At 37.2% G+C, this 13,188-nt stretch overlaps 1 protein-coding gene across 1 annotated transcript in view; it reads right to left on the bottom strand.

Annotated features, from left to right (window-relative positions):
* Nucleotides 1-7,029: 7,029 nt before the first annotated feature.
* LOC140164333 (uncharacterized) overlaps nucleotides 7,030-13,188 on the bottom strand; it is a 65,779-nt gene continuing 59,620 nt past the window's right edge. The window contains exon 11 of the mRNA XM_072187609.1: nucleotides 7,030-9,358. Within this exon, the coding sequence (XP_072043710.1) occupies nucleotides 7,394-9,358 (1,965 nt within the window). The 3' untranslated portion in view covers nucleotides 7,030-7,393. The remainder of the gene's footprint in view (nucleotides 9,359-13,188) is intronic.

Genomic DNA, 13,188 nt, shown 5'->3' with positions numbered 1-13,188 from the left:
TTTACCAAAAGCAATGACCACTTCCAGTGTCATCAATACTGTCTTAAAAAAGACAAATGACATACACTTATATCTGCTAGGCAGAGTTGTTTGACAACAAAAACATCAATACATTGTAGACCTATATATTTTATATGGCAATTATGTCACTTATTCATAAATCTATACAAATTGTGCAATACATGTATTTGTTTTACCATAAATATACTTGCAAAATATAATATATACATTAATTTCTGCCGAGCAGAGTTTTTTGGTAATGTGAATATCAAAGGATACATATGACAAAGATGTACTGAATGCGATTATCTCACTCGTTCATACACCTTGGGCACTTTCTTTAAAAAAAGAAAGAAATAGACACGCATTCATTTCTGATTTCTGCTAGACAGTTGTTTGATAATGAAAATGTAATGGATACATATGATAGAGATGTAGGCCTACTAAGTGCAATTATATCACTCATACATTAATTCTGCAATGTTCATTGGTAAATCGCCATTCAATACGTTTATCACATAAATGGTTCCAAAAAAAAGCCCCCCCTAAGAACTTCTGGTATAATCCAAAAACGGCTTGATCAATTATCTTGTTTTAAAGTTTGGAACATAGGCTGATTAATGCATCAAGTGAACGGTGTTTTCTTGTTATTTGTTATCATCTTCACTGAGAAATACATCCATTTATAAAATTTTCGGCCCAAAAAAGCTGCACTTTTCTACATAGGCTTTGTATGCATGACTTTTGGTTTCAGACCTCTTTCACTTGAATAAAATTAATCAAAAAGGAATGTTTCTATATTTTTTTTTTTTAATTAAAATTAATTAAGTTAAGATGTTCATGAATTAATTTTTACACTTTTCAAACATGTTTTATGGTTCAGTGAGTAATCATATAGCCATTTATGAAATTTTATTCATCAACAAAAGTTGCACTTTTCTAAATTGGCTTTTTGTATGCATTAAAAAGCGTAAATTTAACAAGTTTTTCATTTTCATTTAATTTATTGGGAAGGAACAACTGTAACTTCAATGATAAATCTTGTGTTCATTGATTAATTTAACCAATGGACCAACAGATTCCTGGTTAGATCTTTTATGCTGACCCTATACACTTGTTTCATTTGTCATTCCTTGATTGGTTCAAAAAACATTTATATGGGTGGCCTTTATCAAGACTCAACTTGTTACAAGCGGACAAGTGAGGGACCAGATCACCTTAAAGGACTTTGCAGCAAATCCTGCAGCATGCGGGGAACCAGCTTGACCAACAGCAGAGAAGAATGATGCTATGAAGCCATCTCACATGAAGGAAGGCCTATTCATTATTGAAAGACATTAATAAGCTGCAGCATTCAATTTAATTTATTCACTGAACCATAAAAACTGTTTTTGAATGTGTGATACCTAAATCAGGAAAGGCTTAAACTTAATTAAATTGATTATGCTTCTTTTTGATTAAAGTACTCACTTAAAGGGAACAATTGTCAAACACAAATTCAAGCATAAAAAGGCTATGTAGAAAAATGCAACTTTTTTTGGCCGAAAATATCATAAATGACTGCATTTTTGCAATGAAGATGATAAAAAGTAGCAACAAAACCCGCTCACTTGATGCATATCATCTAATCAGCCTATGTTCCAAACTTTAAAACAAGAGAATTGATCAAGCCGTTTTTGGATTATACTAAAATGTCTTGGGGGGACTTACTTTTTTGGAACCGTTTACATGTACCTGCCAACATTGAAAACCCAGAAATCTGTACAAGGTGAAGTTCGCACGCACATGGTTTAGTAACAGTATTTCTCTTGTATATCCAACCTTGAATAAAAGTAATTTAGGGTCTATAACGTCTTCTCTTTTTTTTCCGGAAAATCTGACTGTCCTGATTTTTTTGACCTTTTGAACTTAAAAATCTAAACAAATCCAATTAAATCGGAATGGTTGGAAGGTCTGTTATCAGCATCACCTACACTAATCACACCATTACTATGGCATTTGATAATTCTTACTATCCCAATAATGCTGCCATTATGATCTTCCCCTCCTTTAATAACTAGACACATTATGCATGTCTTGCATGTGCTGAGAAGAGCCCGATTCATTGCATTGCACATATATGTTAACTCTTAGACTTGTCGATTTAGTTATAGGTAAACTATTGAAAATATGATTTTATTTCATGGCAAAACTTGGAGTTTGTGTGTGTTGACAAATGAGTAATAAATATTCTTCAAGTGTATGATAAAATGCATTACGTTTTATGGTACAAATACAGTCTCTCTTTGAAAGATTAATTAGCCTATTTCACTTGCAATAACTGGCTAGTAAACATCATCTTACAGTTTTAAACATGATACTCATAGTCAGTTACCATTTTGTATAACAACATTATGCACGTGTATGATAACATTAATAATAACATTAAACTTGTTTACACAGATATGATAAAAATAACAATATTTAGGGATTCAATCATGTTTCACCATTGTTCATCACCGATTACCAACGATGCGTCTGTGTCTGCGTCGTCTGAGTGGTTTACTTCGCGAGGGCAGCTAATCGAGGGCTGCCCATTGTTCATCAGTGATGAACAACGGTGAAACATGATTGAATCACTTTCAACAACGAAACAAGCTAAATATGTCTAATTCACATGATTCTTTCATTCGGAATATCCGTTTGTCATTGCTACTCAACCTTACACTTGAAGAAGATCGTGGTAGGCCTATTTCTCTATTGATATCAGCAATAAAACTAAAGAATAAAGCGGTAATATTTAGCTGCTACCGCCAACATAAGAGAGTGCATGTTTACGCATGATACGTTCCAGGCATGACGAATTTTACGCGCTCATGCGTAACGTGTACGCGTAACCTTGCGTTCGCATATATGCTACTGGACTGTGGATTCATCACGGATTAGCAACGCTTGGCTACTGTACAAAGGTATAGGAAGAGTTGTTGAAAATAATTTAATCAACAAAATAATTTCAGTATTGTACTGAACCAAATTAGTTCTGGTAATCACTAGAATTCTGTGACTCAGTCTCAGGGAACATATTGTGTAAAACAATAAATAATGAGATATATTGTGATACTATTATTTGTCCTAAGACGGGTTGTAAGAAATTACTGGAAGACACATCTGTGTATCTAAAGGTTTTACGGTACTAACAAATCCAGTACTGTACATATATTTACATATTCTCTGTATAAATATGTATTATTTTCAATCATTCACAACATGGAGTATTGCATTAGCTTAATCTTCACATTAGGTTCTACTGCCTGAACATAATTGATCATGTCTCATCTCCTTTTTTTTAACCAAATCGACGGTAATAACTCTTGTAGTGAGGATCAACATTTAACTACAAATTGCCTCAGGAAAAACTGTCTTCCTTGGAACTATACACCACACAAGGTCATTTCATGTAACTCATTGACCCGTCTGTGTCATATAGTGCCTCTAGCTATAATAACAGCCTGGTGATCTGGTCACCCCATTGACAGATACTAACTTCAGGATGGAATTCAGGTTGTGATCAATTCTGTTCAAGCAATGAACCTAATTTCTACACATCAGACCATTCATAAATGAAGTTCCTTTTACATCATTGCACATCACATCTAATGGTAACTACTATTTCAGGCTCTGTGAAAGATGTATTGTTCCATTTTAATCACCTACCATCACTCACCACAATTAGATTTATACCATGACACTCATTCTGACATTTAACATTTATATAACATTACAACTGTATACAAGTATATGATAAAAATAAACATAATAATTTAATTTACAATAATAATTTCATTGTTATATTGAACCATTGTTGTATTGGAAAAATTCATCAACATGTCGACATAAAAGTTTACCCATGACTCGGTCGAGAATGTCAATGAAATTGAATAATCAATCATATATACAAAAAAAAACACCCACAGTAAAATGTAAATGCATATTCTACGCATTATCTTTAATGCATGACAAAAGCTTAAGTTCAAGCTAGTGATACTACATAAACGGACATCATGGTTATTTTTAAGATTTGTGATTAATTTTAATTCTATTTCGTAAGTAACATGTGTCATAAACAATGTCGATAAATGTTGTAATCCAAATTTTTATGTCGCCATCTGCAACTTTTTCTGATGTCAACAACATGTCAACATTATTTCATTTCGATGACAGCACTATGTGATATATCACATCATCCTAATATCTATTCTTATTTCTAAAAAGGAATGTAAAATATTTTTGGGAAACATGTTTTTCATATCTTTTAAAACTATTTCAAACAACGTTGTACCAAATCCAGTACTGTGCATATTATTACTGCATATAATTCTTTGTATAATTATGTGCAGTATTCAATCCTTCACGTATGAAGTCTTGTCTTGGGTTTAAATTTACATACAGAATGTTCATAAATGAACTTATCATCTTTAACATCTGTAACTAAACTGCTCAAATAAAGAAAGTCCGCAGTCATATAACTCATTCTCCACCAAAACCTGATCTTGTTATGACAATTTGATTGAAAAGGTCGTGTACAAAATCTTGTTAGCTGCAATTTGATACTAAATTCACAGAGATTGATACCAGTTTATGAAATTTGGTGCATTATCAAAAGTTGCAAATTAAAAACGGACCACGCGGACCTGTAGAGGTGAAGGCAGAGCGCAACCATTGACATAGCCCGAAACAACCGCTAGGTCATATCGATCGCATCGTGCCCTAGTATTCATCAGTAAAGCACTGCAGTAATCCATGCGTTTTAAATCAACAATTGAATAAACCGCGCACTTGGGATAGTACACAGGGGCCCATCGTGGGCAAGCAAGCTTGACCATATTGCCACGCCAAGCAATTTTGACCGCGTGCTTCGTTTTGATTTGCAACTTTTGAAAATGTACCAAATGCCATAAACTGGTATCAATCTTTGTCACTTTTGAGTGTTTGGTAGCAAGTGTGGTATCAAATTGGAGCTAACAAGATTCTGCACACGACCGTATCAATCAAATTGTCATAACAGGATCAGGTTTTGGTGTAGGATGGGTTACATGACTGCGGACTTTCATTATTTGAGCAGTTTATTACAAACAGATGTGTTTCTAAGACACTGTCCAGTGCCACCAATATTTAATCTTTCCCTTAATTGCTTTGGAATGTACACAGTTAAATTCTTCATTTCAGTAGTTAAAGTTCATAGCTATATTTTTTACACAGTACCAATTTCCCAAACTATTGTAGTAGTTTGAAAATCCCAACTCGGCTAAGAATTTTGGTTTACGCTATCGGATATAGATTTTTTTCTAATTTAAATATGTGAAAGTCCGTGTTCTCTTGATTACAAAACTGAAAATTTTATTTTAATCGGACATTCGGTTCTCGAGATATGGCCTGTCAAAATGGCGCGAAACCAACAAATTGGCAACAACTTTCTTTTTATTTGCTTTATTTTCGGCATTTCAGTGTTGCCAGATAATTTTCTAATTATATATGCACGAATTATGCAAAGTAAAGTTTTCAGATACAATTAGAAGAGGTATGGCACTGAATCTTGGTACATGGGTAGTACACATGAAATGCAACAAACCTATGGTCGCGTTTGGCAAATTTCCATTTGCATAATTAATTAGGGCCTTAATCAACTTTTCTAATTAGTGGCCCTAATTAATTATGCAAATTGAAATTTGCCAAACGCAACCGTAATTTTGTGGCACCTTGTGTGTACTACCATGTACCAAGCCTCAGTACCATAGCTCTTTTAATTGTATCTGAAAACTTTACTTTGCATAATTCATGCATATATAATTAGAAAATTACCTGGCAACTTGACTTGTCAAAAATATAGAAAATAAAAAGAAAGTTGTTGCCAATTTGTTGGTTTCGCGCCATTTTGACAGGCCATATCTCGAGAACCGAATGTCCGATTGAAACAAAATTTTCAGTTTTGTAATCTGTAAGGTAAGAGCTTTAACATATTTAAATTGAAAGAGAATCTAAATTTTTGCATTAGCCGATAGGGCCACCTTAAACTACAAAACATTTTATTAAAGAGCTGTATCTATGAAAATCTTTTCCAACAGAATTCCCACCAATGATAATCTTTTTAATGAAATATATAATGTTGCAATATTTGGCAAATGAATCACTTTGTGTTTCAATCCCCTGATTTTCAGGCGGCCTTGAACCATCATAGTAACAAATTCTTTGTTACTAGATTTGACAAAGGGTTAACATTACTTCTGATGGGCTTTGTAATTAGAATTAATATCTACCTTGCTTGACATGTAAGATGGGAAAACCTGAGACAGTATTTTCTTTTAACAGAAATAGTAGTTGTTAACTTGGCTGAGAACAAGCAGAACATTTATGTACAAAATGTATGATAGTTAAAACCTAATATTTAAGTCACAAGTGTGGCACAGTGGTTAGGGCACAGGCTTTCAGTGAATGAGAATGCGGGTTCAATCCCCAGCGGTGGCCACTTGCTGGGGTGATGACTTAGAAGAGGGAAATGGAATATAGCTGGGAAGTATTCCATTCTTCTGTGGGGACATTAAGAGCTAAACATAACCATGTATCTTGCAGACAGTTACAAAACGAGTATGATAAGAACCCCTGACTGTCTCAAATTGCTTTAGTCATTCATTCAAATTTGCTTAAGTCCATCATTCTTGACTTCAAATTCTGCATTAATACATTGGTCTTCACACAGCAAAGCTTGAACTTTAAATCAATACCACAGTGTATGGATCAAGACATCGGGGCAAACTTTATAATGTTTTGGCTGAACCCAAACTTTGTTTGCAGAAATGGAATAAATCTCTTTTCTGGAAGATCCGCTAATATAGAGAGGGTGCAATGAGAGAACCATTGACGTTAATGCTGATTCCTGCAATTCTCATTTTAGAATGAGGATCAATAGATAGACCTATAACAATATACCGTAAAACCCCGTCTACAAGCATATATAGTGTTTTTAAAGCTTAATTAATTCAAAGCAAGCGTTAATATACCAATACAATTGATCGGTCTTAAAAAAATACTTGTTTGTATATGCTTGGATCCGTAATTTATTTGCTCAAACTCCATAATGGCGACTGGATTAATGTAGTTTTTATCAGAAGCGCACTATATGCTTGTAGACGGGGTTTTACGGTATTTCACAAAAAAAACTTCTTCCAGAGACCCTAGTTCAGTTCAAATCTGTTGTAATACATAACAAAACTTTTTGAAAATGTTTTGTAATTTCTATTGTGAAAGCTTCACAGTACCCACTGAAATGCTTAGAGTGTGACCATCGACGCTATTGTGAATTATGAATATATTTCTGCTAGAAGTCAGGGGTAGCGGTCATCCCACCTGCAGCAATGGGTTAACCAAATAAATATGTCATGAAATCATAATCCACCCCAACTTTAGGACTATAAAAATACTGATCAGAACACACCTCTCTGACCGCTTGTCCTACGGGAGGATCATCTGACAGGCATGCAGCATGGTGAAATATCAACTTCACAGAGTGAGAGAGGGCATATAACTGGAAAACCTGAGTTATGTAAAAAAGTGGAATTCCATATGCACCTCTTTCCATAGCCCACAGAAACACATGTTTATCATTGATTGTGTCTGCCTCTTCCATTCGCTGGAGTAATTCAACCATAGGTCTATATTCTTCATCTTGCAAACTAAAGGGCTCAATTTGAATTTTCGGAATCTGGACCTCTGCATCATTAATCCTATGTAAAACATTGAAACGTCGAGAAGCAGTTCCATCTGCACATTTGTACTTCTCAGGCTCCCCATTTGGTATTTTCCTCAAGACAACACGATCACCTGGTTTTTTTAAATGACCTGTAGCAATAGCAACAGCACCTTGAAGAGACATTTTCATACCCCAAGGTTGGTAAAATCTCATTTCGTCATCTCTTTCTACTGGAAGGTACATCCCTACCTGTTCTAATGAGTCCCCAATATTAGCATGTGCTATGAGCACAATTTCAATCTTTCCAGTTTTCATGTGTCTTACTAGATTTGTATGCTCGGTTAATAGTGGAAGAAATCGGTGCATCAAGTCTTCAAAGACTTGGTTCTCTTCTCTAGATAGCTGATTTGGAAGGTTGCTGTTCAACATTCTAATCACATTCAGCAACCTTTTGTCACTCCGTTCACAATCACTAACTGGGACATTTATGAACCAATCAAATAGTGTTTTAAGATCTTCCTGAAATTCTTTTCGCTCAAATGCATTTTTCAAGGTGCCCAACTTTACGCAAATATTTGAAACACTACCCATCATTTTCTCAGCTTTTTTCAACAAAATTTGTGAAGAGGCATCTGGAGATCCCACAGCTAGAGTGCAAGCAATGTCAACAAGACCTTTAATATCTAGTGCTAATCCTACACACGAGTAGCCTTTAACTGGACTAGAATTTTGCAATATGTCAAGAAGTGCTCTGGCACATTCAATGGGGTCTTCTCCCAATATCAGTTGGTCATCATTTATCAACTCAAAAACCTCCTTGTATTGCAAGACACCTGTTGCTAGTGCACATTCTGGCCTTTCCTTTCTTTCTTTGCATCGATCTAAAAGTAACAATATCAATTGCTGTATACGCATGGATACTTGGACATCACTGGAAATGACAGAGACAGCAGATTGTAAGTCTGTCTCAGCCAACTGTAAGTCTACTAAAGTACAGTGGTACTTTGTAAGATATTCTTTCAACTGCTTAGCAATTGTAACATTGGTAATACTTGCAACCACAGAACAGTATTTTCCTGCTGCCCCACCAGTGAGAATTGAAAGCAAACTTGTGCCTATAAGTGCCAAACCCTGTGCCACTGTAACAGATCCACCCATTGCCCTATCAATATCTTCCTTGTCACTAAGATCTTCTAAGTTTGAGGCTATGCCTTTCAGAATCCCTATAGTATCATTTCTCAAAGGAATCCACTTTCTTATTTCTGATAGAAGTGTTGTTGCTAACTGCATGGTGGACATCTCTTGTTCATTGTGAGAGAGATTTGTTTCAGGATCAGCAGTTAACAAAGAAGCCAGTTCTTTTGATAGCTCATGGTCAACAGGTAATTCAACATTTGTTAAAAGTTGCCTATCAAGTTTCTGCATGTTCTCAGATTTCAGTTCATACTTGCTACTTTTACCTGTAATACTACTCATATGTGCCATTCTGCATTCAATCTCCAAAAGCTTGTTACTAGATAACAGTTGCTGTACCTCGTCTGAGTGTGTTTCCACATCTATGAATGAGGCAAGTCGCCACTCTGGTTCAACTGTGTCTTCTTCATGTGATACTTTGAAATGTACACCTTGTACCAGCTGTAAAAGGGGGAAAGCAACATTAGTTATGAATATCAGTCTAGAAATTTACACTCAATGTGCAGGAAAAAAGTATTATTTGAATGTCATCCTGCATGCTGCTAATGATGACTTGATGAGACAAATATGGGTGAAATGACTGAAATCCACATCAACCAAGAAGAGCACCATTGGTGCATACCCATGTCTGAATTGAACATTCACAGAAATGCATTATTTGCTCTAAACAAGTGTTTGCAAACCCCATGTCACATGCCACTGATATTCCAGGAAATAGAGCATTTCATACCGTGGTATCAAATAAATCCTCCATAGACTGATCAGTGGGAAAAGGATTTTTAGCATGTTCTCCTTATGATTATTTCCACCCATTCAAATCGGAGCACAATTTACAACTTGACCTCTAGATGACCGTTGATCTTTCTTGGGACTTCTGCTTAATAATTCCCACACCTTCAAATTTTTTTCCAGCAAGTATTTGCCCAATCAAAGCCATTTCCTGACTTTTAAAAGGGCATTTCGTGATCCACAGCCTCATCCACCCAATTTTCTCAAAAAAGGTTGAGATTTTTATATCACTCGAAACCTCTGGCTACATAATATTTATGTACAAAAAATTAATTCGTTTAGCCAAGATATCGTCTATGGAGCAGTGTAATACACATAATCATGCATAACTCGCGAACGCAAAATCGGAATCAACTGAAATTTTGGGAATAGGTTTTTTTCATGGATATCTAATGAAAAATGACAAAAATAGAGGATGCTAGGATCACGAAATACTCCTTTAATTTTAATATTTCTGACTTAAGTATTTAATTGTATTGTTAATATTCTGGAACAAGGTCAGCCACACACTAGTCTACTTCATAGTCCCATTCATACTTCAATAACAACTCATCTCATAATGATAACAAGTTCAGAATGGGAACTGCTCCCATCTGAAACCGTAACGCCCCGAGGAAAAAGGGTCTACTGACTTTGGATAATACAATGAACTATGAATTCTATACGAATATATATGAATATAATACATGTCTTACATGTATATTATGAAACTTAGCCGAAGAGGAAGATTTACTTCTCAACGGTCATTAGGCTGGTGTTGAACATGCCATCATTGGTCATCCTTCCAACACTGGCCAACATGTTCCAGATCAGGGGCGAACTACTGCATATTGGTAGATCTCGGTTGCTGTGTGTCCAGAAATAAGCTGAAACAGGGCTAATCACCTGTAAAGCTGTTGGGACTGGACCAAAATAATTCCCAACAAAATTCATGATTACGAGAACTACAAGCAAATCTTCAAAAATACCGAGGGTAGATGAGCAGCAGTCTACTGTTGACTTCATGACGGACCAGCGGGACCTGGGCACACCATCACAAACTGTTGGCCCTGTTTATTGTCGCCTGTCTACCTTCAAACCTCTTGTAATATCTACTTATAATGTTCGTACTGTAAATCAACAATGGAAAATGTATCAGCTATTCATGGGCTGTGCTGATGCAGGTATTGACATTGCCGGAATTCAAGAACATCGTCTCATTACACCAAGCCCAACTGATGAACTTTGGTCAGATGATAGGAACTGGGTTTTAATATTCAGTTCTGCTACCAAGCAAAGGCACAAAGGAGTCAGTCTGGTCATGTCCAAGCACATTCACAGATGTCTTAAGAGTGTTGAAGCTGTTTCCGAGAGGATACTATTTGTAAAATTTCATGGCAACCATCAGCTTAGCATCACCGTTGTATATGCCCCCACTGAGGGCTCAACATCTTCTGACAAGGAGGAATTCTATTCATCTCTATCTGACCACCTGGATGGTATAAAAAGACACAGCATCCATCTCATCCTCGGTGATTTTAATGCCAGAATAGGAACAGATAGTCATCTTTCTCATCCTTGGGTCATTGGTCCACACTGCTACCATGATTCAACCAACGACAATAGTGAGCGTTTGGTCAACACTTGTCAGGAGTACAATCTCAGACCGGCCCAGATGAGATTCCCCCAACCCAGGAACCCTCTCTGGACTTGGACCCATCCAGCTGGATCAACCCATGCACAGTTAGATCACATACTAATAAACAGCAAGTGGGTAAACTCTCTCCGCTACTGTCGAGCATACAACTCAGTAGAAACGGACTCCGATCATCGTATTGTGAGCATCCGTCTAGTTGCCAGTCTGCGAACTAGCAAAGGAAAACCTTGCAAGAGACCAAAATTCAACTGGAAGAAGCTGCAAGATCCTGATACAAAGAAGGAATTTCAGCTGGAGATATCAAACAGATTCCAGGTCTTGAGCATGGATGACACCACACCCATCTCTGATAGGTATGAGACCTTCAAAACAGTGGTTCGTGAAGTTGCTGAGAAAGTTATTGGAAAGCAAGAGCCATGCAGACTGCCAAGTTGGGTATCAGATGCAACCATCAGACTTAAACTTGAAATGGATGAGGCCAAAAAGCGGTACTCCATTTCGAAGTCTCATCAATCTAGAGAAAGAAGGAGGAACTTGAACACCACACGGCATCGCCAATACATGCATTTCCAAGTCTAAGTTAGAGAAAGATGGAGGAACTTGAACACCAGCCTTAACAACTCTTATAAATCTGATGAGCTTGCTACCCTCAATAAGCAGATGGAAGACCTGAAGCTGGCCGACGAGATGGGGAATTATACCACCACCTGGAAAATCATACACTCGCTTTCTGGGAAGAAGTCAAGGAAGGGGTGAAAGTCAAAAGAGAGACGGATCAGTTCCAACCAGTGACCATGAACTGCTTGAGGAATGGAAGGAATATTTTAGCTCACTCCTTAACAACGACAGTGGCACAGCAGCTTCAGAACTTCCTGCACCCGCTGTTGAAGATCTTCCTATTATCACTGAGCCCCCAACTCGTGAAGAAGTAGTCAAAGCAATATCAGCCATGAAGACCAACAAGGCAGCAGCATTGGACTGTGCTATAACTGCAGAAGCACTTCAGGGAGGAGGGGATAGCATGATTGATATGATTCTCGAATTCTGTATGGAAGTATTCTTAACGCTGACACCGCCACGTCAATGGGTCACGAATGTAATCATTCCTCTACCACAGAAAGGTGACCTCTCTCTCATGACAAACTATCGTGGTATTTCGCTTATGTCCATTGCCGCAAAAGTGTACAACAAGATCCTTCTGAACAGGATCCGACCTCACCTTGATCCTCTACTGAGAAGCAACCAGGCTGGCTTTAGATCGGATCGCAGTTGTGCTCAGCAAATACACATTTTGAGGAGGATCATGGAAGGCTTCAAGGAGTACCAACTTCCCTTAACAGTCACTTTTGTAGACTTCAAAAAAGCCTTTGACTCCATCAACAGGTCCGTCATGTTTTCAGTGTTGCGGCATTATGGAATACCAAAGGTTGTGGTCAATGCCATCCAGGTGCTCTACAAGGACTCCAATAGTGCCGTTATGGTAGATGGCAGTATCTCAGAGCTTTTCCAATTAACAACTGGAGTGCTTCAGGGTGATGTGTTGGCACCATTCCTCTTCATTATCCTGGTAGACTACCTTCTGAAGAAGCTGAATGACCTGGATTTTGCTGATGATATTGCCCTGCTGGAATCTTCCATAGCCCGGGCCCAGTCACAGCTTACTAGGACTGCAACTGCAGCAGCAGATCTAGGCCATGTCATCAGCGCAACTAAGACAGAATATATGACTGCAAACTGTAATACCCAACCAGCACTTGAAGTCTATGGTAGTACCATCAACCATGTCACAGACTTCAAGTATTTGGGTTCCAAGATGGGCTCTAGTATTGGAGGCCTAAAAAGAAGA

The sequence above is a fragment of the Amphiura filiformis genome, chromosome 11 (genome assembly GCF_039555335.1).
Source record: "Amphiura filiformis chromosome 11, Afil_fr2py, whole genome shotgun sequence".
Classification (NCBI taxonomy): domain Eukaryota; kingdom Metazoa; phylum Echinodermata; class Ophiuroidea; order Amphilepidida; family Amphiuridae; genus Amphiura; species Amphiura filiformis.
Note: the sequence above shows the minus strand (reverse complement) of the source record. Positions and strands in the feature narration are given on the sequence as shown.